Source organism: Rhinatrema bivittatum, chromosome 5 (genome assembly GCF_901001135.1).
Source record: "Rhinatrema bivittatum chromosome 5, aRhiBiv1.1, whole genome shotgun sequence".
In the NCBI taxonomy this organism is placed as follows: domain Eukaryota; kingdom Metazoa; phylum Chordata; class Amphibia; order Gymnophiona; family Rhinatrematidae; genus Rhinatrema; species Rhinatrema bivittatum.
In genome coordinates this window covers 243,096,226-243,121,941 of record NC_042619.1, presented here as the reverse complement: position 1 = coordinate 243,121,941, position 25,716 = coordinate 243,096,226, and the positions used below count along the sequence as shown (strand labels likewise).

Below are 25,716 nucleotides of genomic sequence, written 5' to 3'. Positions count from 1 at the left end.
ACAATCCAAATCCAAGGTCCAAGCAGGAGTCAAGGCAGGCAGCAGACAATCCAAATCCAAGGTCCGAGCAGGGGTCGAGGCAGGCAGTAGACAATCCAAATCCAAGGTCTGAGCAGGGGTCGAGGCAGGCAGGAGACAATCCAAATCCAAGGTCCAAACAAGGGTCAAGCAGGCAAGAGACAATCCAAATCCAAGGTCCACCAAGGGTCGAGGCAGGCAGCAGACAATCCAAATCCAAGGTCCAAGCAGGGGTTGAGGCAAACAATAGAAACGCACAGCAGAGCACCAACACAAACAAGCCTGTTGCCGAGGCAGGAAGGTGCTGTGGAGATGGTGCTTAAATCCCCAAGTTCCTGTTCTCAACACAGGAACTTCCGGTGAGGACGCCCGACACGCTGAAGGGGAGGAGCCACGATGGAACTCCTAACTGCCTTTAGGAGACACCGCCGCCAATGACAGCCACTGCCACGCTGCGGGACCATCGGAGAAAGGCAAGTTCTGACTTGCTTCATAACACTAGGATGGTATTTTTTAACAATGTTCACACCTGTTGCACACTTTTTACCTTTGTAGCTGCACCTTTCAGTTATTTTTTTAACTATTTTTTCTCATTATATCAAAGTTTCCTTTTTAAAAGTTTAGCACTAGAGCCATGGATTTGCTTACTGTTCCCCTTCCAGTCATTAATTCAAATTTGATCATATTATGATCACTATTGCCAAGCGGCCCCACCACCATTTCCTCTCTCATCAAATCCAGGGCTCCACTGAGAATTAGATCTAAAATTGCTCCCTCTCTCGTCTGTTCCTGAACCAATTGCTCCATAAAAATGTAATTTATTCCATCCAGAAACTTTAACTCTCTAGCATGTCCTGATGTTTCACTTTCCCAGTCAATATTGGGGTAATTGAAATCTCCCATTATTACCGCACTACCAATTTGGTTAGCTTCCCTGATTGCTCTTAGCATTTCATTGTCAGTCTCACCATCTTGACCAGGTGGACGGTAGTATACTATCACTATAGTCTTCCCTGACACACAAGGGATTTCTACCCATAAAGATTTGATTGTGCATTTAGTCTCATGCAGGACCTTTATCCTGTTGGATTCTATGACATCCTGGAAACAAAGCGCCACCCCACCACCAAGATGCTCCTCTCTGTCATTGCAATATAATTTGTTCCCAAGTATAGCACTGTCCATTGGTTCTTGAACATACCCAGTTCAGTCCAGCAAGTGAGTTTTGCATCACTCCCAGCAGAAGGAGGCAGAGAACAAAAGCTTTGAGGCCCTGCTACATAAATGAGAGTACCACCTGCAGTCCCTCAGTATTTCTCTGTCTCCAGAAGATGGTAGAGGTGCAAACCTGGAATTCTGACTGATTGTTGAGACTTGGAGAAATGGAGATTTGGATCAGCTCCCCCGAGGTGCTAGGTTCCTTTGTGGACCATTCCTCAGGTTGAGCCGGGCAACCAGGGGATTGGATACTCCTGGCTGCTGTGGCCTGCTTCCTCCAGGGACCTTGCTGGCCAGGGGACTGGCTCACTTTTGGTTCCCCAAAGTACCCTCCTGCCCGCCGTTGGCTCTGTTCAGGGAAGAATCCTTTTTGTTTTTGTTGTCGTTTAAGCTTTCTAAAAAAAAAAAACCAAACAAACCCAAAAGCAAAGTAAAGATGCAGCAAGCTTGAGGGAGCCAGGAAAATCGACCTGTGGCGCAGTGCCGGGGCATTCAACCAGCTTGAGCTGCCAGGGTCGATAGGAGAGTGAGAGCGAGGAGGGCTGTGAGTGACTTTCAGGTTTCTTTTCCCCTGGCGGGGAAAGTTTGGTGTGCGCCGCGCTTTTCACATAGCATTCAAGCCGCTGCAATTTTTCTGTTTCCCATGCACTGACTGTGTCAGCATGGTCACATATCTTGGCATGGCTTGGCAGGGCAGTCATGTGGTGTGGCCTTCCTCACGGCAGTGCACTAGGGCCGAGTGCCAATCACAGACCTCACGGCAGAAAAACCAAGTATGGAAGCTTGCCAGGCCTGTGGGCTTTGGTCTGCCCGCTTGAATTCCCATTCCCTCTGCACAGATTGTGCTGCAGGGAGAGAGGGATCCTCCGGTAAGGCTTCAAAGGCCAGGAGGGCTTCCTGATTTGCGGGGGTCTGTGGCAGGCCCCAAAGGGGGGGTGTCTCCGCTTCTTCTGCTCCTGATCGGGACTGCAGCCAGGGGTCCCCGGCCGGCCAGGAATCTGGTCCCTCTCCTCCCCCACTCTCTCTTGCAAGGCAGGAGCCTGAGGTTGGTCAGGAGGAGGGAGCGGATTCAGAGTCCAGTCTTCCTGAACAGGAGATTGAAGGCCCATGGTTAAAAGTGTTCAACAGGCTTGGACATTGTTTAAAAATACAATTCTAGAGGCGCAGTCCATATGTATTCCACGCATTAAGAAAGGTGGAAGGAAGGCAAAACGATTACCGTCATGGTTAAAAGGTGAGGTGAAAGAGGTCAAGCAGACGTACTGAGGTCAGGGCAGGCAGCGGGCAAGCGAGGTCAAGCAGAGCTGGAGGAGGCCTGCTGGAAATGCCGGCGGGGATTCCCCATCAGAAGGGAGCCGCAGGAAGTCCCCACCGCACGGCCATGCAGCCGACTCGTGCAACAAGTAGCAGATAGGTCAAGGAAGATAAGGACTGAGTAAAGGCCTTTGGTTTTAGCCAGAAACAGGTCATTGTAGAGTTTGGCAAAGGCTGATTCTGTGGAATATAGATGGCAAATACCAGACTGGAGTGGATTAAAAATGGCTTGAGATGAAAGAAAGTCAGTGGTGAATGAACAGTATGTCAAGTACTGTCAAGCAAAAGGGAGGAGAGAGATAGGATGATCTTTGGCAAGGCAGGAAGGTCTAGTAAGGGCTTTTTGAGGAGAGATGTGATCACAGCATGTTTGAAGGCAGCAGGAACAGTAACAGGGGAGAGTGATAGATTGAGGATGTGACAAATGAAAGGGATGACTGCAGTGGAAATAGAGCTGAGGAACTTGGGTGGGAGTGAGGTCAAAAAAAGGAAGAGAGAAGATGACGTTTTTTTCCACTGTGACTTCAGAAAAGGAGGATAGAGTGGTGGAGGGGGAAGGGCAGAGGAAAGAAGTTGGGGAGAGTGAGGTAGGGGTGACCTGGTTGATTACTCAAGACTAATGTTGTGCATCTTGTCATGAATAATGACATAATGAATAAACCGGATGAATAAACAATGAATAAACCGGATTGATTTGTATTTCATCCAGGAAAAATGAATAAACCGGATTGATTTCATACAGGAACTTCGGTTTATAAAAATTTAAAAAATAAATAAATAAATATATAAATGTAGTCAGCCACAAACTGGTCAGATAGTGAAAGGGGTTAGGAGGCAATGGAAGTTTGAGGAGGGAACTGAGTGTGGCAAAGAGACGACAAAGGTTGAATGCAAGAGAATTTGTCAGATGGATGTAGTAGTCTTGCTTAGCAAGTGCAATACAGACTGGAATGAGATTTGCATGAATTTGAAATGTATGAAGTCTGCATGGGATTTTAGCCAGAGACATTCTGCAAAGCAGGCACAAGAACAGAGAACACAAATTCTAGGGGTGAGCTAAGACTGGAGTTTGGTGTGCCTTATAAGACGGGTACGGGGAAGGGCAAGAGGATCTAAGCAGAAGAATGTATAGTGTTGCAAGAAGAAACTTTTATCAACTGACTCAAAGTATTAAAGGAGAGGAGAGATGAAACAGTAGTAGAGAGGATACAAAGGTAGACAACCTAGAGATTCATAAATGTTTTAGTGGTGAGTGGACAATGCTGTGGGGGAGGATGGTTTAGTATAAAAGTTATCAGATGATGGTTGGAGTGAGGAAGAAATGTAGAGAGCAGTTGGAGGAAAGGACTAGGTCAAGGCAGTGGCCATGTTTGTGAGCAGGGATGGTAGAGCAGAACTGGAGGTCAAATGAGAAGAATTTTGAAGCATAAGAGTCAGAGGGTTCATCAACATAGAGGTTAAAGTTGCCAAGAATCAGAGAAGGGGAAAATGGGTAAAGGAAGAAAAAAAGCCAGGCATAAAAGTTAGTGAGAAAGAAGGAGGGGAATTTATCTCGTGGTCAATAAATGACAGCTACCTGGAGAGGTAGTGGGGTGAATAAGTGGATAGAATGGGCCTCAAAGAAAGAAAAGAGTGAGATTGAGATAGAAGAAGGGATTGAAACCTACAGCTAGGGGAGAAGAGCAGTCCAACAGCTCCACTGTGGCCTACTATGCAACGTGTATGCGAGAAAAAATAATCTCCATGAGCAATTAAAGAAGATTCCTCGATGGATAGCCAGGGTGCAGTGAAGAGTATAAGAGAGAAAGTGGTCATGAATATAGGCAAGCTTCTTGGAAATAGAATGGATATTCCACAGGGTATAGGAGAAAGGAAGAGAAGAGGAAGGAAGAAGGGGAAAAATGATAAGATTGGAGGGGAAATGGTTTGATATGCTCCAATGGGGTGAAAGTTGCCTTGGAGGAACAGGATTTGGATTGATATCAACAGCTGAGAGTGGGAGGAGTAGCAGGAGATTATATAGAAGAAAGGTATTATGTGTAACAATCGCAACAAGAATGAGATGCTATCATGGAAGGTAGAGATGTTTGGACGAAAGAAGAAAACTTTGAAGTTTAAGAAGAATAGTTAATGCAGATGACAGAATGGCAAGTGAAGTAAAGAATGTAAGGAAGGTAGAAAGGGGAGACTTGGTGTTATAGTGGTTTGCAGCAGGGAATAAGATTGGGGATGATTAGCATCAAGAAGATAAAATATGTTATAGAGCCATAGCAAATAAAGAGAGACCTGCAAGCTCCCCAGTATCTGGCCATCTACTTGAGGAACACAAAGTAGGAACAGCTCAGGCCCAAGGTAGGCTGTGAAGATTTCTGGAGTTGACCACCAAGACAGCTAGTAGCCAATCTGCAACTTCTCCAGGACTTAGCCAGGTGCTTGGAGAGCACAGAATGGGAGCAGCTCAGGTCCAAATTGGGCTCTGGTGACTTCCAGAGTCGACCACCAAGGCAGATGGGAGAAGTATGCAGATGAGCTACATCCTTCCTAGTATTTGGTCAGCTGCTCAAGGAGCCAGGGGTGGGAGCAGCTCAGACCTGAGGTGGGTTGTGGTGACTTCCAGAGTCAACCACTGAAGCAACGGGAGAAGTAGGCAGATGAGCTGCAACATCCCCAGTATTCCAATTGCAGTTGCATGAATATTAAATTACATTGTAATAAATTTCAGTAATCAGCTATGTTTCCAATCCTCTCGGTGATACAGTCCTTCCAAGGCACCTTTATTTCCAGCCTGCAGCAGGCATCAAGGGTTGCCAGGAACACATATAAACTTACCACAATTTGGTAGACCATAATCCATTATTCAGTCTTTCTATTATGGAATAAATCCAATATTAGTTGTTGCCACAATTCTTTCATCCACTTTTTCATCAATCCATTGACTAAGTACACACGTTTCAGCTTTAAATAAAGAAAAGTTAACCATTCATATCACCTGTGGCCATACAGTTTACTCTACTGGCCTCCATTCCAACATTGCTTGATTCCCAGCCAGTACACAATAAAGAAGTATCAAACATTGGTCACAAACTCTGAAAAATCTCTTCCCAAAACATTTTAAGTTTATTACATTTGTAAAGATTGTGATGTCCTTGCATCACTTTGACATATAACACAAATAGCAAGAATTAGTAGGTTTCATTTTTTATAACTGGGCTTTATCATAGTATGCATAATGAAAGATTTTTTAACTGCGTTTCAGAAAGCCAGCTCAAAATATGCTATGAGGTCATCTACTGTAACTCATCTAAAATATGCCATGTCATCTAAAATATGTCATCTAAAATATGCTATGAGGTCATCTACTGTAACTCGTCTGCTGTCCAGTATTCCTTAAAACTGGGCTCTCCAAGGTGATACCACATTCCAATGTTATTCTGACTTATAATTTTCTTTTGATAAGTTTGTATCATGGTGTATTTTTTTAAATTATATTTTTATTGAATTATAACAATATAAGACAGCAAACAAGCATGTCAGTGAAATACAGAGAAATATAAGAGACATATACAAAAAAGAAAAGAAAAATAAAGGAAAATAAACCCCCTTAGACTCAGGTACAGAGAAGGGCGACCAAAATGATATGGGGAATGGAACAGCTGTTGCAACCGTCGCTGCCCAACGTCTCCATTCCTTCCGCCATGTTCTCCTGAGGTCTAAGGGCACGCGCGTGGCGCAGCCCCGACTCAAGTACCAGCAGTGGCGCGAACCTCAGGGGCGTCCCCCTGAGATGATGTCATCATCTTCGGATATTTATAGGTCTTTCATTTCGCTAACTAATCGAGTTAGCAAAGGGTTTCCTACCTAGCTGCCTCCAGGTATCGCTGCGGATGGGATTGCTCTCCACATACCTTGCTACTCTGCTTCTTCGGACTTTACCAGGGGAATGCGCTCCTCGGGGGTCTCGCTCTCTCTTTTACTTTTCAGGTCGCAGTCTAGAACCGGTACTCGCTCCTCAAGGGCCCATGTTCCCGGACCTGCTACTGAATATATCGTCTGCCAGGAAGTCACCGCTGCCTACAACACCAGTGAGTTACCATCTCTCTTTCAGAGCTTTCCCTGGAACCAGATACTCCCTCCTCGAGGGCCTACTTCATTCCAGCTCCTGGGATGTTCTAAGAGACTACGGTGTGAGTGTTACCATCAAGGTTCTGTTCCTGAACTCTGCCTACTCTGCCTACTCACTATCTCAGTTTCTCTATAGCTCAGCCTTCCTGGGATTGCTGTTCCAGTGCCTGAGGGACTACAGCCCAGCCGGGCTATTCTAGCTCACTACTGCCACCTCTGTGGTTCTCAAAAACTGTTTAATAAAAGAACTTGTGTGTGTCTGTCTCCCAACTCTGAGCCTGACCGGTGGTCCCTCTCGGGATTTTCCCCCGAGGGCATGGTCATCTGCAACTGGCCCAAGGATCCACCCACAACTATCACAAATAATAACAACAGCTCACCTATGAGGAAAGACTAAAGAGGTTAGGACTTTTCAGCTTGGAGAAAAGATGGCTGAGGGGAGATATGATAGAGGTGTTTAAAATCATGAGAGGTCTAGAACGGGTAGAGGTGAATCGGTTATTTACTCTTTCAGATAATAGAAAGACTAGGGGGCACTCCATGACGTTAGCATGTGGCACATTTAAAACTTATCGGAGAAAGTTCTTTTTCACTCAACGCACAATTAAACTCTGGAATTTGTTGCCAGAGGATGTGGTTAGTGCAGTTAGTGTAGCTGGGTTTAAAAAAGGATTGGATAAGTTCTTGGAGAAGTCCAGTACCTGCTATTAATTAAGTTGACTTAGAAAGTAGCCACTGCTATTACTAGCAACGGTAACATGGAATAGACAGTTTTTGGGTACTTGCCAGGTTCTTATGGCCTGGATTGGCCACTGTTGGAAACATGTTGCTGGGCTTGATGGACCTTTGGTCTGACCCAGTATGGCATGTTCTTATGGAAACCAAGGGTCATAAAGCACAAATATTAGTGGCAAAGATAAAAAGCAATAAGTGAGGAGACAATGGAATAAAAAATATCCCTGCTGTAATCAAGTTAGCTAGTGATATCAGATGGAAAATGCGAGTTAAGGAAAACCTAAGTTGGGAAGGTTCAAAAAAGACATATCTATCATTATTATATGTAGCGACACATTTACAGGGGAAACGAATTATAATCTGAGCACCCAACTGACAAGCTTCTTGACACATTGCTAAAAATCTCTTCCCACGCTGTTGGGTAGCCCTGGTGATGTCAGGATAAATTCATAGTTTCTGGCCATAGTATAACATAACCCTATTTCGTAGAAAAAGCTTCAAAACTAAATCTCAAACAGATGGAAAAACAAAGCCAACAAATAAAGTTCAACGGTATTCCACCTGATCATCCCCAGAGGTTTCCAAGAAGGCAGAGAGATCTGCAATGGCAGTTGCTGGGCTAGGGTTTTCCGGCGAAGAATTAGATTTCCTCTCTTGGGAAGTATAATAAATCCGAGAAATAGGTGGAAGTACATCAGTAGAAATTTGCAATACTCTCAGGTTTAAAGCTCTAAGAGAATTTTCCAAATTTTCCATCTTTTTGGCATTTATTACATCAGATTCAACCAGCCCAATCTGAGTTGTTTGGAGCTTTTCAACCCGTTGATCCAAGTTTGCAATTTGGGAACTATGAGAGGAAATTAAAGAATCCATAGCTTGGACAGATTGCTTTGTATCAGTCATTACCGAAGTTAATGATGAAATAGAACTTTTTAAAGAAACTAATGCAGCCCAAACAGATTCCAAAGTAATAATTGCAGGTTTCATCAAGTTCAACTTAGGAATAGCACTAGCCAAACTGACCCTGTGGGGCTTATCCATACCTTCATGGAACCTCATAGGTTCCTCGCGCCCCTCGGGGGTGGATGTCCTGGGTAGTCCAAGATGTTCAACTGGAATAGCCGAAATATGTGGTTGAAATAGCAGCAGAGAACTTCCAGGAAGGCCTCCAACCCTGGCGTGCACAATGCCGACCTGAGAATCCGCCCCAGCGGTGGCCAGTTCCTCCGATGTGTTGCGTCTGACCGGCTCACTCGGATCCAAGATCATTCCATGTGAGGGGGGGGGGGGGGAGAGGAAGTTACAGGCGCTGCGGGATTTTGAAACATACCACTTGTCCCCAGCTTTCCAAGGAAATGAACTTCTGGCTCATTTTCTACCAAATGCTCCTCCCTCTCTCAGGACGCAATTCACTGGACCCTTTGTGTCCCAAGATTACAGTATGGAGGTTTTTCCCCATTCATATTTTATAGAAATAAAGAGGAAAAGTAGTGGGGTTTGTCTCCTTCTCGATAAAAATGCTCTACAGTTCTACTCAGTTTTCTCAGGAGCTAATGTAAAGCTGCTCAGGGAGCTCAGTGACCACTCAGTCTGCTGTGAGTTCAGGAGCTCCCACACTGCCGCTTTGTAACTTCTGCAGTATTTTTCCCCCATGGTAAAATTCCCCTGGAGGCAGCCTGCTGTTAAAATAATTAAACAAAAAAATAAGTTGAAAATCACTGACAGACCCCCGGCTCCCCCAAACCCCCCCCCCCTCCCTTCAAAACAAAACTCCAGACCCTGGTGGCTGGGACCCCATACCCCATCCTAGCTCATAGCCAGGCTCCCCCTCCCCGCTACTACTCACATTCCAGGCCCTGGTGGACTGATGGGGGCCTGGAACGCCCCCTAAGCTCTGAACTCAGCAAAAGCCATGTTTCAAAATGGCATCGACCTCTACTCCCAGCCCACAAAACTAATCTGGCTCAGGCCTGGCCCGGCCCAGTTAGTGCCTTCCTGGGGGTGAAGTCTCCTGATTGTTGTTCTCAGTGGTCTTAAATTGCCCTTATTCACAGTTATCAGTCTGCACGTCTTCTTTTCTCTTTCTCTCTCTGGATTCCAGATAGGAGGAATCCGCTTGAAATAGTAAGCTCTTATTGCTCCAAGGCAGGAAGAAAGAGCGGCCAAAAATCTTCCTCCTGGATCTCACAAACCAATTATTTTCTCCTTCAATAGAATTTAAACACCAGAGTTCCTCCCTGAAGCAGGTCATCGCCATACCTCCTTCCTCACCAAGAGCACCCCCAAACCCAGGGCTCCCTGAGCTCTGGATCCAAGTGTCATCCAAGGGTCTCACAAGGCTCCTACCATTATAAACTTTAAAAAAACCTGAAAAAAACTACCCAGAGGGAAATCCCAACCAGCCAGTGAGTGGAATGGAAGGAACCGCTTCCCGACCCTGATCAGGATTCCCAGGCAGGTTGGGCCTGAAAAGGCAAAAACAAACAACACTTCTACTAGCTCCTAACTCTTCGCAAACTTACAAGGACTGCCCACTGTCTCCCTGTGCAGAGCTGCTTAAAAACCTTGCCAGGGAGAGAGTCATTCCAGTACAGAATGTCAGCCACCCCCATCCTCTAACCTGTGCTGATAGAGATAGATACACTAAGGGTTTGCTCAGGGCTCAGTGGTAATGCACCCGGAGGGGCCATTGCACAAAAATACCTGAAAATGGTCAGCGATGTTTTTAGGAGGCCATTTTCAGTTCTTTCCATTCAGAACAAACCAAAACTAGCCTCCTTTGTTGCATTCAAATGAATGCACATCCCTAAACAGCATCTCAACAAGTCAAGCAGAATGGTTGAGAGCCCTTAGAAACATCACTGATTACCTGTATAGATATCTCACTGGTCTACTCTAGTTAGCTCAGTCTTCTTTTCTAAGCATTTGGTACATTTAACTTGTAAATACTATTTCTGACAGATTTTATGCTTGTGGGGAGGGAAAGAGATGGGAATGCTCTGCTTGTTGATCCCTATCCCTTCCCACAAGTCTCCCTGAAGTCACCTTGGGGTGATTTACTTAAGCTGCGTTATAATCACTATACAGTAAATGTGTTATCAGTCCCACGCAGATGTCGTGTGGATTTTGATATTCTGCATGTTATCTGTAACACAGCAAACCTTGAGCAATGTGGGTATGTTAATGAGTAGCTTTGCATGCAAACAGCTCTGTATTATGTCAATCAAATAGTTCAGCTTACATTCAAGTCAGCAAGCTGTATTATTCAATGGAAAGTTAACTACACCTCAAAAGGTGTAGTTAAGTTCCTCCCTTCCCCCGGGAGCTTCAGAATGCAAACACATATCCCAGTGCTTCTGGATCTGCCTCATAACCTCTCCCAGCATTATCTCTAATGCCTAATGGCTCCTCCCTACTTGAGCCTATGTAGCCCAAATAAAAAAGGTAAAATGTTCCAGGCCCTTTACACCACACCCCCAGAATAGAAGCTCCACCCCTTTAAACAGAATCCCCACCCCCCAGAAACTTTCCCAAAAGCTTACTTCAAGTCCCTAGGTTTTTTCTTATGTTGGGTTAATAAAAAACACTGCAACTTACAAAGAACCTAATGTCGTCCCATCACATCTATATGTCCTGTGTTTCATGCATACTTACACACACACATCTGACATACACTCATACATAAACATAAACACATCCTGTGTTTGATGTTCACACATTAAAACTGCCTCGTATTCATACATTTATGTGAACACATCTTATGTCTCTTTTTCTCTGTCACACTCACATGCCGCCTCTGCATATATATTATTGTCGCAAATACACACACATTCTGAGGTCAATATTCAAAGCACATTCAGTGCTATGTAGCTGGATAAATTTAACTTATGTGATTAAGTAGCAGCCACTGAATATACGTGTATGTTCAACAGCCGCCACTTAGCCTTATAAGTCACTTTTGTGGCTAAAAAGTTAGCCACATAACTACTTGTGGGCATGTAGTGGGTAGATCGGGGTGGAGCAAGTTAGCCGAATAAATTATGCCAGCTTGGAATACTGAGCTCCCTCTCACATATAACATGCATAGTCCCTGAAAGAGAGGGACATGTGTAAAATACGCAGTTAGAGCACATGAATTAGGTGCTCTCAGTGGTTTTTTTCCCATTTACTTTTGTGAGTTTACATCCAAAACCCATGTTAATGAGGTAACAAGATGCATAATTATGCAAAACACCTCATTACCTGTTAGCCCATGGATAAAGTTTGAACACAAGTTGCTTTGCAAATGCTTTAGGGGGTAATTTTCAAAGGAGTTACGCGCATAAATGTAACTACTATTGTAGCAATTTTCAAAAGCCATTTACTCACGTAAAGTGCACTTATGCGAATAAATCCTATGGACGATTCAATGGCATATATTGTAGCAATTTTCAAAAGCCCACTTACTCGAGTAAAGTGCATTTACATGCGTAAAACCCAGATTTACGCATGTAAATGCTTTTTAAAATCCGCCCCTTTGTGTGTGAAACTTAACGGCACCTTGGAAGGTGTGGTTAAGGATTTTGAGATAAAGTTCTTAGGTAAATTATGCACATATCTTACCATCTAGGCTCATTTACATGTCGGTATGTGCAATAGATGCACGTTTACAAGAGCACTTGGGTGTTGTTCAGCGCAATTTAGTGCACCGGCCTTTGGGATTAGGAAACAGCATCCGTCCCCAAAATAATAATCCCTTAAACGTATGCGCAACTTGATGACAACCAACTGACAGAAAACAGCAGCAGTGTTTTCTTAGCAGAGCATGCATGCTTTTATATGTTTTCTTTTAAAAGGTCACTGTGCAAGGATCGGTGTACAACGATGCATTACTGCCGTGAAAATTCTGAATCATGCTGATCCTACTCTTAGGAGCTGATTTAAGGTCTGATCTACTACTTTTTTCCCCATAGAGAGAGAGTTTAAGTAAATTAGACCCTATGTCCCTCACGCCCCCTCTCTCCTCCCAGGTCCTAAATTACAACACATTCTAAGTAACCGTTCTGTTTCAGGAAACAGGCTGCACGATTTTAAGACTTCCTTCTTTTATTTCACGCCAGTTCCAAGAATCTGGAGATCCCCACTGCTGATGCAATCAGTCTTTGAAAAAATAGAAACACCCCCCACTACAACAAAGGCTAAGCATCCAGAAGATGAGAGTGAGAGAACTACTCAGGAATCCCACCGTTAAACACACCTGAGTTACAAGGATTCAGACAGAAATAGCATATTCCACATAGGGCAGTCTGAGAAACAATGCCTATAGCCTCTGTGGGAGAACGATAACAGTGAAACTGATGCAGAGGACGGGAACAAAATACTACAGAAAGCATAACGACTCGTATTTTATGAGCTGTGGGTTAACGGAGGAAACCAAGGCACAAATATCCCTTCATTAACAGATGCGAGTCTGAGATCTTTTTTACCTGCCTCTTATATGTATGGGATTTTGGGGGATTTTTTTTGTTCTTAAACTATTTTTTTAGACATTTTATTAGTTCCATTTGTTTCTCTGGATGACCTAGTTCCTCCTGCATTTCTTCTTCCTTATTTAATAGAAAAGTAACTTTAGAAGACTGTGGTACCGAGAATTAATGACAATTTGTGTAAGTACATGACATTCACTTTAATTCCTTGTGGGCTGTATTTTGTTTGCCATCGTCATTGTTATTAGGTTTTATTATAAGGCAGCCGAAAGGCCTTCTAATATGCTATACTTCTGTAAATTAAGGTTTAAAAGGGCTAAAATCCGATGTGACATTTTTGTATTGTAGAAACGTGACTTGATTTCTTTAATGAAGTAACGAAAGTGAAGGATCGGGCAGTGCAGTCGATGTTGCCTACCTGGACCAAAGAAAGCCTTTTCATGCTATGCCACAGAGACGTCTGGTAAAACAGCTGGAATTGGTTTTAACTGGGTGAGCAACGGAAAGCAGAGGGTGGCGATCGATGGAGCCCGCTCCGCAGTAAAGTTTACCAATGGAGTACTCCAGAGCTCGATACTAGCACCAGTTCTTTTCAATACCTTTATTAGTGACATAAGTGAAAATTATGCTTCCTTACATATGATAAAAAAAAAAAAAAATCTGTAACGGCATGGAAACACTGTAAGGAGTGAAAAGAATGAAAGGGAACATGAAAAAAAAATGGTCAAGAGTGTGACAAATGAGTTTTCAGTGCTGAAAAGTGTAAAATCTTGCATTCAGGGTGCAAATATCCACTAACTGCTATTATCATTTAGCAAAGCCAAGAACTGGAAACTGTTACCCTAGAAAGAGATTTAGGAGTTAAGCACCTCAAATGACCTCTGTCCAGGCATTTTACTACAATGAAAGTGAACTGTATTGAAAAGTAGAGGAATTAGCAGCAGACCTGGTATAGGTCACTGGTGAGACTCTACCTTGAGTACCAGGTTGAATTCTGAAGGCTGTTCTGTGGTGAGGACACTAAGCAGGTGCAAAGCGTTCATAAACGGACGACAAAACATGACCCAATCCTGCAACACAAACCTGCAATGAAGGGCTGAGGCACTCAAAGTGCCCTTGATGGAGGGAAGGGAGGGAGGATATGATATAAATATTGAAATATTTGACAGGCTTCCATAAATCACAGAAAATATGGGAAATTTTCCATAGTTAAGGAATTTTAATGACAAGAAGTAACGATTATGAAGCTGTAAGAAGAACAATGCAGAAGAAAGATGAAAAAATACTTCTTTACTGAAAAGGGATCTAAATACCTGGGATAACTGATCAGCAGAGGTGGTGGAAACCAGGATTGTGACAGAATTCAAGCATACTGGGACAGATCTAGAGGATATGGAAGGAACAATCATGGGACAATGCACTAGTGCACACAACCCACCTTCACTTCCTTGAAAGCAAAGGTAAGGGAGAGGTGATAAGGAGAAAATCAGGGTGGATAAAGAAAACACAACTTAGTGACACAAGGCTAGCCATGTTCATACTATCAGGCCACAACTGCCCAGAAATAAACCAGATCAGTACCAGCAGGTTGATGGTGGCCTGCTACTGTCCAGCAAGGCTATAGAGACTTAAGAGTTTGGATGTTTGCACAACAGCTTCATTATTTTTAGAGATTGGATTGCTACAAGATTAGTGGTATGATGTTGGGGAGAGGGGATAATAAGTTTTAAATTAAGCATGAGAACTTGTGTGCTGGTCTGTCTAGGATAGTAGAAAACTGAATAGGAAGGCATCCTATAAGATTGCATGCTTCGATGGCTGGCAGGTGGGATATTTGGCATTGTGTGGGGGCAACAGTGTAGGCTGGCTGGAATCATCTGTAGCTACATCATTGGCCCTTGTGGGCCAGGATGGACGAGGAAATGACAATGTTTGCCTTGAGCTAGAAAGAGGAAGATGAGTTGGTTTCTTTATTGGCTTGTGTAGACCAGGATGGAGGCTAATGAGGTGTTGCTGAAAGAATAGCAATCTGGGACAGATAAGAAGGAAAGCGAGTGGAAGGGCTCTGGCCTGGAGAAGAAAGAGAAAGTGGAGAGTACAGGCCTGCAGAAGGGAGGAGGGGTGAGAGAGAGAGAGAGCAGAGGAGTTGGATGTAGGGGTAAGGAGAGAAAGAGCAGAGGGATCAAGCCTGGGGAAGAGAGAGAGAGAGAGTATAGAAAGGTTGGACCTGATGGAGAAGGGAAGGAGAGAGAGAGAGCAGAGTGGGCTGTGAAGTCTGGGATAGAGGGATCATGTCTGGGGAAGGGCAGGCTGTACTATGGCTGGAAGGGGGAGGACAATAAACAGGAGCCTCCAAGGAGTTTCTATGGGTGGCTGTGCTGCTGCTATGGTTGGGGGAATCGTAGCCTGGGCTGAGGGGGGGGGGGGGGGGGAGGCAGGCTGCTTTGTCCTGGGACTGCAGAGGAGAGGGGAGGCTATACTGTGGCTCGGGGCAGGAGGATGGCTGTGCTGAGGCTGGGGGGGGGGGGGGCTGGCGGGGGGGGGGGGGGGGGGGGGCCTCCAGGGAATTTCCACAGGTGTCAGCTGGTGTATAGATACTATGCCTGAAAAGAAAAACAGTTATGGGGTGCAGTAATTATAACAAACCAAGCCCACTAAGAAAGAGGTGGGATCCAAACCTAAGAAAAACCAAGGAAGCCAACTCATAAAGTAAACAGAAAAGCTGAAATTGGGGGAAGCCACAACAATCCTATAATCCAGGGGGTGGCCAACTCCAGTCCTCAAGAGCCACAAACAGGTCTGGTTTTCAGGAAGTCCACAATGAATATGCATGTAATTGATTTATATACAATGAATATGCATGTAATTGATTTATATACAATGAATATGCATGTGATTGATTTGTATACAATGGAGGCAGTGTTTGCAGATCTCTCTCATGCATACCCATGCATTTGTTGATATCCTGAACGCCTTGCCTGACCGGAGCTGACCACCCCTACTAGAATGTACTGAACATCGATACATCTGGAGCCAAACCCCCCCCCCCCCCCCCCCACGAAAACCTAATTCAAACATTCCCAGGTCCCTGAGCTCTTAATCCTTTGAAATCCAAAAAGTAAAGTAAGTGAGAGGCCTCCCCTGGCAACCCCCATCCTGTCTTCACCTCTCTCTCTCTCTCTCTCTCTCTCAAACCCCCTCCCCCAAAGAAACCGCTAATGACTGTGAGCTCTCTTAAACTCCTTCCCATCCTCATCAGTCTTTCTATCTCAACCCTTCAGCACCATTGATGCTGTTTAAAAATGCTACTCAAGAGTGGTGGTTAGAGTGGTGGGCAGCGAACCAGTGAAGCCAGGGTTCATATCCCACTGTCACTTCTTGTGACCTTGGACAAGCCACTTTACCCTCCCATTGCCTCAGGTATACACTTACGGCCTCAATTACTAAGCATTTTCCCCCTAGACAAAGAATGGGAGAAAAACCTTAGGAAACCAGGCCCTTAGACTGTAAACCCTCTGAGGACAGGGAAATAGCTGAATGTAATCTGCTTTTAAGCAGTTGAAAGGTGGAATGTCAAATAAATAGACAAATCAAATAAATATACAAAAGAAAGGAGGAAAGGGTTATGGGTAGGGAAGGGAAGGGGTGTAGTATTGTATAACTGAAATGTTTATGGTTTGTTGTTCTTGCTATGTCATGGGTTTGAGAAGAGTAAACCAGCCGCCATGTTTGTTTGTCATATTGCCATTTTGTTCCTAATAGAAAGATATGAACATAAATCAAATAAATAAATGAAATGGCTATCAGCATTATTAGAATTTAGGTACAAATAGTCTATGCACCAAAGATCTTGCAGTCTAAGTAGGTATCTGAGATAGTGGGAGATAAAATGGCTTGACCAAGGTCACAAGGAATGTTGGTAGGGAACATAAGAACATAAGAAAATGCCATACTGGGTCAGACCAAGGGTCCATCAAGCCCAGCATCCTGTTTCCAACAGTGGCCAATCCAGGCCATAAGAACCTGGCAAGTACCCAAAAACTAAGTCTATTCCATGTTACCATTGCTAATGGCAGTGGCTATTCTCTAAGTGAACTTAATAGCAGGTAATGGACTTCTCCAAAAACTTATCCAATCCTTTTTTAAACACAGCTACACTAACTGCACTAACCACATCCTCTGGCAACAAATTCCAGAGTTTAATTGTGCGTTGAATGAAAAAGAACTTTCTCCAATTAGTTTTAAATGTGCCCCATGCTAACTTCATGGAGGAAGCAGGATTTGAAGTCTAGATTCACTTAATTCGCTGCTTATTGCTTTAACCACTAGGCCATTCTTTTTCAAGTAAGATGGGTATTTTTCACAAGTATTGTATGGACAAAATGAAAATATACTCAAAGTAGACTGATGCAATTTAAGGATTCAATCTACAAATCTGGGAGCTTTATGATCTGGGACATGATTATTATTTTTCCATTCTGAGGGGTGGTTTTATAATGAGGCAGGGTGAAGTGGCCGCCTCAGGCAGCAGAACTTTGGAGCAGCAAAAAGTATCCCCCAAAATGCCCAGCAGCCGCCTCACCTTGCGGCCGAAAAAAAGAGAAGGTTCCATGCACCACCAGCAGAGCCCAACCACCGGCGGCAGAAAAAGGGAAGAGGACCTGCAGGCCACCGGCAGAGCCCAACCTGCCAGCGGCAGGAGGAGTGGATGACTCGTGGGCTGCCAATGGAGCCCAACCTGCCAGTGGTAGAAGAAGGGAGGAGGACTTGTGCACCCGTGGCAGAGCCCAACCAGCCAGCAGCTGAAGAAGGGAAGAGGTCTCGTGAGCCACCAATGGAATCCAACCCGCCAGAGGCCGAGGAAGAAAAGAAGGCCCTGTGGACTACCGGCAGAGCCCAACCCGCCAGTAGCCAAAAAAGAATAGGAGGCCCACAGGTGGCCGAAGTTGGCAGCTGTCGGCAGCCAAAAAAAAAATAAAAGAGAAAGCACGTGTGAGTGAGGTAGGGGAAATGTGTGTGCTTTATGTATTGTGAGAGAGCATATGCATGGTGTGAATGAGAGAAAGCATGTGCATGTGGGTGAGAGAACATGTGTTGTATCTGTGTGAGAGAATCTGTATGCATGTGTGAGAGTGTCTGTGTGAAAGATTATGCGTAAGAGCATCTGTGAGCATGTGAGAAGGAGCATGTGCGAGAGCATCTGTGTGCATGTCTAAGAATGTGTGTGAGCATGTGTATGTGAAAGAGCTTGTGTGAGAGCATCTGTGTGAATGTGTGAGAGCATGTGAGAACGTCTGTGTGCATGTGTAAGAATACGTGCGTCTATGAGAGAGAGCATGAACGTGTGTGTGTGTGAGTGTATATAAGAGGAGAAAATTCACCCCCCCCCCCCCCCGGCAATAATCCACAGAATTCTCAGGGTGACTAGAAATCAAAAGTTCCCAGGTATGGAAAGCAGGGATTTTTTTTATCCTTATTAGTTTTAATTATTGGATGTTATTTGAAATATATATGCAATTTTGAAATATTATTGATGTTTGGGAAACTTTATTATTTTTATGAGTTTGTAATTATTGGCTGTTATCAGCTGTTTTGAAATATTATTTTTATTACTATGTTTTTACTATTATGATTTATGTTTTATATTTCTTGATTTTGTTTTGAAAAATGGAATTTCTATTTTTCCATTGTTCTGCATACAATCTGGCTTGTTGAGGTTTCCAGTTGATTTCTGTTTATACTTTCTGGTCTCTTTATTCTGTATTTGGTGAAGGTCTGTCTGAGTTTTCCATGTGTGACTGAGGTGAGGTATTCTGCTAGTATGTACTTTCTGTGTAGGGATCTATAGCAGGCCCGCTTGTTCTGTTTTCCTAATAGGAGGTTTATCGGTGTTTAGGGCCTGGTGTAATATTTGCAGCACTGCCTTTCAATAGTTAGGATTTTTACTGTTTGAGGGCTGGCAGTTAGTGCTCTTTTAGTATGGGAGGTTTACAAATATTGTAATTGCAGTTCAGTTTATTCTGGGCTTTCTGAGGGCAAAGCCCACATCCAACATGCATTACTCTAGGCCTAATACCGTAAATATTTCAAGTGGGTTTCTTGCAGGGTTGCGATATTTTTACCTCAGAATACTGTACTCTCAATGTCATTTCTCATGTAAAATCGATGATTATAAATGCAGAATTTTTAATTGCGTGTGATGAGGGCAGGGGAGTTACGGGCACAAGGCTGCCCTTGCACCGGCCTGGAGACAGTGCGTCACCCAAAGACACCCCCCCCACACACACACACACACACCTTTCACCCATCTCCCACTTCTCCAGGGGAAAATGCTGGTGGAAAAGTGTGAGGTGGGTCTTAATGTTCCTGGGAGTGTGGCAGGGTTGCCAGCTTCCTAGAAACATCATCACTGGCACTCTATCTGCCACTCCTCTGGGAACTCTGACCCCTGTTTTCCCCCTTCCGCGGCATCTGAAAGGACAGACCCCCTTGCCCCTATGTACCATGCTTTGAAGGCAGGGGGGGTCAGGGTGCCATTTTATCCCCCAGCACCTTGAGCCATCCCTGTCTTTTAGATGCATTTTATGCAAGCTGCTGACTACTGGTTCTCGCTCTTTCATCAGCTACGTTATGGAACCTGTAATATCCATTCCAGCTTTGCTGATAGTTGGACTTACAATGTGGAAGACATTTACCTCAGCAAGCATGGTACCCAAAGAGCAGAACCGTAAGTACTGCAACAGTGATTTGAAGTGGATTTATTTTACATGCATTCTTTAGGATAGTAAAACAAATCGAAACACAGAAGGACAGGAAACAAAGATGACACCCTGTTCTGTATTTATTATATTCTCATTTCTTATATGCTTCTCTGATCAACTTTCTTTCCCTTGTGATAGCTTGCCAAGTGTTAGGCGCAAACTAAGAGACAGCTCTAAAAAAGTTCCTCTGTCATAAGAAAAATAAAACAGAAGCTGGTGGCATCTTGGAGGAGAACAGATTTATTGAGACATGAGCTTGTGAGAACAAGAGCCCACTTCTTTTTGAAAGCTTATGCTTCAAATAAACCTGGTCGTCTAAAAATGGCCAGAAATTAGAGAAACAAGTCCCCACTGAGAGCCTACGATGTCCCTGTTTCTTGTTCTTTGTAGCAGAAGTTCTCAGCCGGGTTTTCAGGATATCCACAACAAGTATGCAAGAGATAGATAGATATGCATAGGATGGAGGCAGGGCATGCAGATCTCTCTCATGCATATTCGTTGTGGATATCCTGAAAACCCGACTGGCTTAAGTGTATCCTGGGGACTGGACTGAGCGAACCCCTGCAGTTTATAAGACCTTCCCCTAAGCCAGTGGTCCCCAACTCTGTCCTGGGGGCCCACCAGCCAGTCGGGTTTTCAAGATATCCACGATGAATATGCATGAGAGAAAATTTGCATGTTATGGAGGCAGTGCATGCAGATTTTCTCTCATGCATATTCATCGTGGATATCTTGAAAACCCGACTGGCTGGTGGGCCCCCAGGACAGGGTTGGGGACCACTGCCCTAAGCACTGATCAGTGAGAGCCTTCCCCTTCCCAGCACTTCCTGTTCCTATTCTTCATTGCAGGGGCGTCTCAGTAGTTTGGTGACGTAACTGTAGCGCTTCGAAGTCTGATTGAACCAAAGCACGGAGGAGAGCCACAACCGTGCCTCCTTTATGCCTTGCACAGAAAATGCTTAACTGTTACAGTTCTTTCTAGTTGTCCTTAGCAGTCCCAACGTGACAATCAGTAAATACGGCTGTGGATTCGTTGTTCTCACCTGGGATCCTAAATTAACTAAACGCATGAAGAGCTTCACTGCAAATTATGTCTTTTTCTATCAGTACCTGCACCCCAAAGCACTGGAAATGCAGGTAAGCAAGTGTAACCCAGGACTGCTTGACGATAACGAAGAAAATTAATTTGTTCTCAGTAGCTGTGGTTTGCAGTGCTCCCCCCCCCCCCCCCCAAATAAAATGCTATTATTTCTTCTTCTTAGTTTCAGGAACAGACAGACAACAATTTTGCAAAGATAGCCCTCAAATCATACCCTGGTTTCAATTTCAAAGTACGCACCCAGCTCAGGAAAAGCACTGGAATCCTTGTGGAAGAGAGCAACTGGACTGAGTTCAATTACCAGGTACCTGCAGGTCAGTTTTCTTTTTCTATCGTATAAAAAATAAAAAGCAGCTTTGAGGTTTTAGAATTGCTGGTGTGTCGTTTAAATAAAAGAAAAGCCACCCCAAAACTCAGACTTCCAGTCGTCATGGCGCCCGCACCTGGCTCTGGAGTGTCCATTGTTATCCATTTGGACAGCAGAGCCTTTGGGCCGCTAAAGCCTTGCTTCTTAAGACCGCATTCAACTTAATTTTTAAAATGTTCACCGAGGCGGTGAGAGCAGTCTCAGTTGATGGCATAGCGCATAAGAGGAAGAGGAGAAAGATATGAGAGAGTAAGGCGCATAATGACGCAGGACAGCAAATACTAAAAGGGACCAGAGATCCATAGGCTGCAGGAGACAGAGAGAGACGAGTAATTACAGCACAAGGGCCCAGGACTATGGAGTGATCTGCCTGCAAGGAGGGAGTTTTCCAAAGTCATTTGCATGGGTAAAGCAGTGTTTTACAAACAGAAATGGGCTGCTACAAAATTGTTTGCCCTATCTGCAGCTAAAAGTATGCACATAGGGCATGTATGCATGTACTTCTACCTGCAGTTTGAGGTGGCACATTTTGCAATCATGCACATAGGGGTAGATTTTATAAACTTGCGCGGGCACATGGACGCCCGATTATATAACATGCCCGTGCAGGTGCACGCATTTTATGAAATCGAGGGCCGGCGAGCGCAAGGGGGTGCACAGTTATGCACCCTGCACGCGCCGACGCCCGCAGCCTTCACCCGTTCCCTCCCAGGCCGCTCCGAAATTGGAGCGGCCTGGGAGGGAACTTCCCAACCCCCTACTCTAACCTCCCTTCCCCTTCCATACCCACCCACTATCCCTAATCTAGGCCCCCCCCCCCAAAAAAATTGTTTTACCTGCTGCACCTGCCTAGGGGCAGACGCAGGTTGCGCACACCGGCACCCGGCCGGCACGCGGTCCTCCAACACAGCAGCAAATGGCCGCTGTGCCGGAGGCCTCTGGCCCCACCCCGCCTCCTCCCCCTGGACCGTCCCCGTCCCACTTCTCCCCACCCCTTTCCCAAAGCCCCGGGACTTAGATGCGTCCCGGTGCTTTATGCTCGTCACCCGGGCCAGGATAATTTTCAAAGGGAAAGTGTGCTTTCCCTTTGAAAATTAAAGCCTGCGGATGAAAAGCACCTGCAGACTTTACCCCAGTATGTCTGCATCCTTTTGATTGGAAGGATAGAGGGATATGGGCAGAGGAAACAGAGGAATGGAGGTAACCGGAAATGTGGTAGGATGCTGCTGTCTGGGTGAATTTTCAGTGAGTTAGGGGAAGGAAGAACCCGAAAACGGAATTTACCCTTGTAAGTTCATCTTTATGGAAAGTACTCCCTGTCTCCTCGTATACAAACATGTACCTTGTTTGACCTTCTATAGTCTTCAGTATTTTAATGAGCTCCGTGAATGTTGGAATAAAATGTATCCAAGGACCTTTTTTTGATGGTGGTGATGGGGAACCAATTGTTTCCTTGTGCTCTAGTGGCCTTCCAACACAATCAGTACCATCCTCTTTTGGTATACGGCATCATGACTCTTCATTTGCAACTACCCCATCTTTTTTTTTCCTCCCTGTTTTATAATCCCCTCCCAACTCAGTCCTGTGATGGCAGTGACAGTCCTCAGCTGGGGGAAGGGGGTCATGCACCAGCGCTCCTTCCAATACACTGCGATCCTGGGCCCTAATTCCTAATGACACTAGGGGTCGCCATTGTGCGATGAGCGGGATTTTCTTCCCAGCTCCCTCCTGGGGGCTGTGAGCTCTGCCTCTGCAGCATCCCCCAGCCCTGCCCGCGTGTGTGAAACAGAGGCCTGGCCTGGAAACTGAGTTCTGGTCTTCTGCATGCTAATGCTTGCCACGGAGCCGCCAGGCTACTCCCCGAGGGCTTTTCCTAAGCAGCTTGCTTAGTGTATGCACATTTTGCTTTGTTGTTCTCGTCTTCAAAACATTTCCAGTTATTGCCTATTTTTAAATAGTTTCAGGGATTAAAAAAAAAAAAAGAGAGAGAAAAAATAGCCAACATGATATTAGGGAAACTCAACCTTTTATGCTAATTCAAGCAGTTTATTTACTTGCAATGTTATCAAGCACTTTTTTTTTTTTTAGCGGGCTCACAGAGTCAAATAATCTTTCCACACTTAAAAAAGGGAAACGACATATTTTGACTCTTTCTGTTGAATCTTTTTACTTTCGCATGTGTAAATCCTTCAGGGACTCTGCCCAATGTTAATACCACATTAGCGAAATCAAGTGCCATAACTAGTCTAATTTGTAAACCAAATTCTTAAAAGCATTTTTGAGCATTTTCGTTCTGGACTAACCAATGTATCCCTATTGTATAATAAGGAAAAGACTTGTGCATACAATAAAAAAAAAATAATTATGATTTGGATGCTGTACGGTTTGCATTTTTTGTTTTATCCATTTTAAATTCGTAATATTCCTACAAGATCAAAGTCACAGCGCTCAGACAAATTCTTGAAAAATAAATATAGACGATAATTCTCAATTTATGTTTGCGTGTTGAACTGTAAGAAAGTCTAACTAAGCTGCAATAATCAAGCCTGGCTGCGTAAGCATCCTCAGACTGAATGCTGATAAATAAGGTAGGTTACACAAAAGAGGCGGGGCCAATGTTATACCCGTCACCGCTTGGAGGTTTTTGTTACTATCGCAATAGCAATGCACTCTGCTGCGTATAAACTGGGCAAACGGACACAAGCTAACATCTTTTTTTTGTTTTCTGCTGTACAGCGCCGACTCACAACTTATTATGCGTGGTGTATAACATCTCCAATCTAGAGTGCACCTGGAACATTAAAAAAGAAACCCCAGAGGACCTGCAGTTTTTCTTTTCATTCAGGTAAAGGAGCGAGTATTCTAAGTTATTTTGAAGGCTCAGTTTTAATAATCGGGCAATAGTCTCTGGGGTAGATTTTAAAAAGCATTTACTCGAGCAAAACTGGTTTTTGCTCGAGTAAATACACTTTACTCAAGTAAGTGGGCTTTTCAAAATTGCTACAATATATGCCATTGAATTGTCCATAGGATTTACTCAAGTAAGTGCACTTTACTCGAGTAAATAGCTTTTGAAAATTGCTACGATAGTATGTCACATTTACATGCGTAACTCCTTTGAAAATGACCCCCTGTGTGTGTGTGTGTGTGTGTGTGGGAGGCGGTGGGGAGTAGAGGGGGAGGAAGAGGACCAAAATCCTGTCACAGTTTGCCTGCACAGTTATGAAAGCGCTCAGCTTGTGCCCAAGAGCGGCTTCATGTTCGTGCAGGAGGAGCAATTTACGGTAAGCCCGGGCTGTGTGCAAAGCTTGGCGGGCTTTTAGCCCATGCATCTTCTTGCTCCAGTTCTGAGAGGGAAGCAAACCCCTATTGTTTCCCTTTGGAAAATGAGCAGGCGGAAAGTGCGCACGTGGAAAGTAGCCGCGTGCTTTGCACGGGCTCCTTGTGTGGGCAGGCAAGCTAGGGGATGGGGTGCAAGATAGTGGGGCTGTTATAATGTAACCTTCGCCGAAATCAGCACAAAAAAATAGCGCCGATTTTGGAGCTATTTTTAGTGTCGGTTTTTGATAGTGTGTGCAATAAAAAGAGGCAGCACTGTGGGATGCAATAACATAATGGCATGCAAATGAGCCCCAGGCTAAGTGAAATAAATAAATAAACATGCGCAAAAATTCATGCTAAAGCCCCAATTTAGACAATCATGGGAAAAACTGGCTCTAAAGTCAGTACTAATGAAAAAATGCTGCAGAGTTCCTTTATTGGCTGTTTAAAGTGGGATGGGACAAAACTGAGTACTCTTACATTGATCCAGTTGGCATTGCTTATTCTCAGGAATAGTTTCCCTCAAGTATGCAGCAGAATTATTGACTTGGCTTATGCTCAGGTACAGCCCTCAAATAACAAATACATAAATAAATAATGGCTCAGACCGGTGCTATAACTTTTACTCCTGCCCTGACCCAGGTGCTAAAAAACCCGGGTGAAAAAACCCCCCACACTAACAGTTCTCCTTGCTAGCGCGACTCTCTACATTGTCCGGTAATCAGGCCGAATCAATAACGGCGCGTGGAAAACGGGCACTCATGATTGAGCGTCCACTCTCCTAACGCGCGCCGATCGACCTCTCTGGGGTACCCGATGCAATATGCAAATGGCTTACCGTGCTAAAAAGGAAGTGCTGGGGCAAATTGAGCGCCCCTAGTGCCTCCTCAGCAGCGGGCGCCCAGGAGGGGTGGCTGTCAGCGGGTTAGGAAAACGGACGCTCATGAATTGAGCGTCCCTTTTCCTAACCTGTCCACCGGCACACTTTAAAAAACAATATTTTTTTTTTGAAACGTTCTCTTTTTTCACCACGATATTAAGTCTGAGAAAGTACAGAAAAGCAGTATTTTCTGCTTTCCTGTCAACTTTTTGGGCTCCTTGAAACTTAAAGCTGTTGTGCTTCGCGGCCACCCGCGACCGCAAGCCCCTACCTGATTAGCGGCGTCAGGGCCACCTCAGCAGCATCGAAGAGGTCGCTGGAATCCAGCTCCAATCGCCCCCGCACCTCGGCGCAGGTCCCCATGGTAATTGCCGGCGGGAGAGGCGCCTCAGGCCTCCCCTCACGGCGTCAGGTCG

The 25,716-nt window shown here is 44.7% G+C and overlaps 1 protein-coding gene across 6 annotated transcripts in view; it reads left to right on the top strand.

The window, feature by feature from the left end:
* The window catches only part of LOC115092605 (interleukin-5 receptor subunit alpha-like), a 50,255-nt gene that overhangs the window by 5,105 nt on the left and 19,434 nt on the right, over positions 1-25,716 (top strand). For 2 of the 6 annotated variants that reach the window (XM_029603633.1, XM_029603630.1), the window contains exons 2-6: positions 13,221-13,364; positions 19,496-19,599; positions 20,616-20,770; positions 20,896-21,046; positions 23,836-23,944. In XM_029603633.1, coding sequence (XP_029459493.1) covers positions 13,318-13,364; positions 19,496-19,599; positions 20,616-20,770; positions 20,896-21,046; positions 23,836-23,944 — 566 coding nt within the window. In that variant the 5' untranslated portion in view covers positions 13,221-13,317. Of the gene's footprint in view, positions 1-12,615; positions 13,053-13,220; positions 13,446-13,476; positions 14,333-19,495; positions 19,600-20,605; positions 20,771-20,895; positions 21,047-23,835; positions 23,945-25,716 lie in introns of those variants that run through there. The other 4 variants (XM_029603631.1, XM_029603632.1, XM_029603634.1 and 1 more) reach the window with 4 other exon arrangements.